Here is a 3,176-nt window from a genome sequence, read left to right on the forward strand (position 1 = left end):
ATGCTTATTATTTTCTTAGTAACAGATTAATTGTTTACTCTGTAATACATAAGAAACCTCTGAAGAATACGCAGTGCATGTTGTATGTGTTTTGTATCATCTTCCTATGTGATTTCTTTAGATTAAAAAATCCAAATCTGAAAGGTAACCAGTTAGTGCACATCGTCAAAAATAAAAAGTGGCGTAAAAAGTTTAATATTTCCTTTTGAAATTAGAATAATGGGGAAAAAACACTGAAGCACAAAAAGCTTTCATACAAATGTATTTCTAGCATTGTGAGTAAAGTGTATTATTATATTATAATTGTTGTAACCCTGCTAATCGACGCTCCTCTCTTTTATTCTGTTGCTTCGTCTTTGTTTCCGATCTTTCGCTGCTCTGACCTCTGACCTCAGTCCTCCTCTTCCTCTTCCTCTTCCTCCCGTCCACAGGTTCGGGGGCCGCACGGTGACCAGCGGCAGCCTGGTGTTAGCCACCGTGTCGTCCCGAGAGGACGGGGCCGCCCAGCTGACAGTCAACTGTGAGAAGATGGTGATCGGCACCATGCTGGTGAAGGACATCCTGCTGGCGCTGACGCAGTGACCTGTGACCTTTCTGACCCCCCCCCCCCCACATATCGTCAATAACACGTGTAGCATCTCCTCCGTTCTCCTGTCAGCAGCGCCTGCCAGGAAGTTTCCAGAATGTTTTGGTTCAAGAGCCCCTAATTTAAACAAAATACTCCCTATATTCACTGAAGGCCACAGCAGTGCGTGATGTTTAAGACAATCAGACTCAATATGAAATCCCTCTTTTTTCATTTTAACCTTTTTAAATGTTGAAAAAATACTTGATTTGCAAGATATTTTCATTACTTAAGAAGCCAAATGGATTCATAGGACTCCAATTCTGATTCTGTACAAACAAAAATGTCTTCTTTTAAACCCTAAATCTACTTATAGTGAAAAGTAGATGAATGTTTAACCATTACAAAACACCAGGTCCACTTACTGAATCTTTTCCAAGCTTTCAAACATCCTGTGGCCTTTCTTTAGCAGATGGAGCTACTTTCTTGTCACGGACTCAATGAACACAAGGCACGTTTATTTACAATTCAAAGCGCTTAACATAAGACGTTAGATTGAATATAAAATAAACAACTCAAAGGTCAATTCAAAAAGCCACATTGAAGATAAATACATAAGTAATTTAGGTAAAACAAAGAGGATACAAATAAGCTTAATTAGTAGAAACAATGCATGATGCAGAATGTCCCAAATTTGATTTATTACAAGGCAGGAGGAAACAAAATCAGGTTTTGAGCCTTGAAGTAAGTAGTAAAAAACAAACGGAAGAATCTGAGTTTTTCAGTAAGAAGACATCAGAGGTCTGGACGCTGCATTATGATCAGAGATGATTCTGGAAACTCAGGACTTTGAATGGGTTAGAGCAGGGGTGTCAAACTCAAGGCCCGGGGGCCAAATCCGGCCCGCCACTTCATTTTATGTGGCCCACAAGAGCTTGCAAAGAATATAATACGTTTATTATAAGGTTACGTGCCGCTTTACATGAGCATGTTGCCCATAAACTACATGTCCCACAATGCATCTCATTTTGTGACATGCGCACTGAAGAGACTTGCAATTATTTGCCCTAGACTTCTGCTTTCAGACGTAGTTAATTATGAAGTTATTACCCTATCCGATAATAATCCAATGCAGAGGAAATATTGTAAAATAATACATTATTTTATATATATTTATCTATGTATATTTATATAGTCTTAAAGTTAATTACCATCGGCCCTTTGAGTGCAACCATAATTGTAATGTGGCCCGCGATTAAATAAAGTTTGACACCCCTGGGTCAGAGCCTTGACTGTAGGAAGAAGTCAAAGTCATTCCAGACCCTGAGAAAGATAGAGGAAGCCCTTCACATCCAATAATTACCTCCTAAATATAAAACACCTGTATTAATGTGACCTTATTACACACTGAGGTCATGTGACAACAACTCCATCTGCAGAGGAAGGCCTTTCGATGGGATTGAATACTTTAAAACCACAAAGTAAGTGAACCTTTGCATAGAGAATTATTTTGTGAAAACCAAACAAAAGTCGTCTTCCTCTAAATATATTCTCAGAAAATAAATGTAAAAATGATCCAGTTTCACCCATAACATTCAGTTTATTTTCTTTAAAATAACGTGGATGCCCAATTTTAGATTGTTAAATTGTTAGCAGACTATTTTAAGATGTAGATAATATAAGTAAACAATTATAATGTAGGTATAACTTCCCCCTAAAACACGTCAACACAATCTCCATCCAGTTATTTGACGTCATTACTTGAATGTAGCATGAAGGCTCGAGTGGGACACGACTACCTATAACTGAATCATTCCTCTTCGGCACAATACACTTATTTTTATCGTTAATTTATAACTCGGCGGATCCTGGGAATAAAGACGGATCTTCATCTCAAATTCTGCAATTTTAAGATTACGCCTCGCTGTCATAGTGCTCATGTTCATCAAGAAGGGCATTTATAAAAACTGGAGATGTATAAATGTTATTGTATGTATTGCAACATGTAATACAGTACTGCTATACAGTAAGTAAGGTGTGTGTGTGTGTGTGTGTGTGTGTGTGTGTGTGTGTGTGTGTGTGTGTGTGTGTGTGTGTGTGTGTGTGTGTGTGTGTGTGTGTGTGTGTGTGTGTGTGTGTGTGTGTGTGTGTGTGTGTGTGTGTGTGTGTGTGTGTGTGTGTGTGTGTGTGTGTGTGTGTACACTGAATATTGACCTGGCAAACAATAAACTAGCTGTTAAAGAAATGACTCAACATGACACTTGACTTGAAATTATCATGAAGCACGTTATAATTATTATAACTGAACAATAAGTACGAAATGACTGCTTAAAGTTTAACAGATTGAACATTATATTTACATCCAAGGAGCTGTAAACAGAGATTTCTTTGGTGCATTTCTGGCTTAAAAATGAGTTAAAATTAGCACATCAATTGATTTTAAATTAAGCTGCTAATCGGTTTTCTGTTAATCATATAACCGTTTTTTTTCTCAACCAAATTCAAAATTAAAACGTTGCCATTGAAGCCATTTTTTAATAAAAAATAAAAATGTTAGGAAACTTAATTACCTTCTCATTTCACGTTCTGTCAGACAGCAAGTTTAAATTAT

At 37.3% G+C, this 3,176-nt stretch overlaps 1 protein-coding gene across 4 annotated transcripts in view; it reads left to right on the forward strand.

Moving 5' to 3' along the window:
* The window catches only part of LOC117497201 (AP-3 complex subunit beta-2), a 45,523-nt gene extending 44,736 nt beyond the window's left edge, over nt 1-787 (forward strand). For 2 of the 4 annotated variants that reach the window (XM_034149070.1, XM_034149071.1), the window contains exon 27: nt 432-787. In XM_034149070.1, the coding sequence (XP_034004961.1) occupies nt 432-582 (151 nt within the window). In that variant the 3' untranslated portion in view covers nt 583-787. Of the gene's footprint in view, nt 1-395 lie in introns of all 4 variants that reach the window. The other 2 variants (XM_034149069.1, XM_034149068.1) reach the window with 2 other exon arrangements.
* The last annotated feature ends 2,389 nt before the right edge of the window (nt 788-3,176 follow it).

Source organism: Trematomus bernacchii, unplaced genomic scaffold (genome assembly GCF_902827165.1).
Source record: "Trematomus bernacchii unplaced genomic scaffold, fTreBer1.1, whole genome shotgun sequence".
Taxonomy (NCBI): Eukaryota; Metazoa; Chordata; class Actinopteri; order Perciformes; family Nototheniidae; genus Trematomus; species Trematomus bernacchii.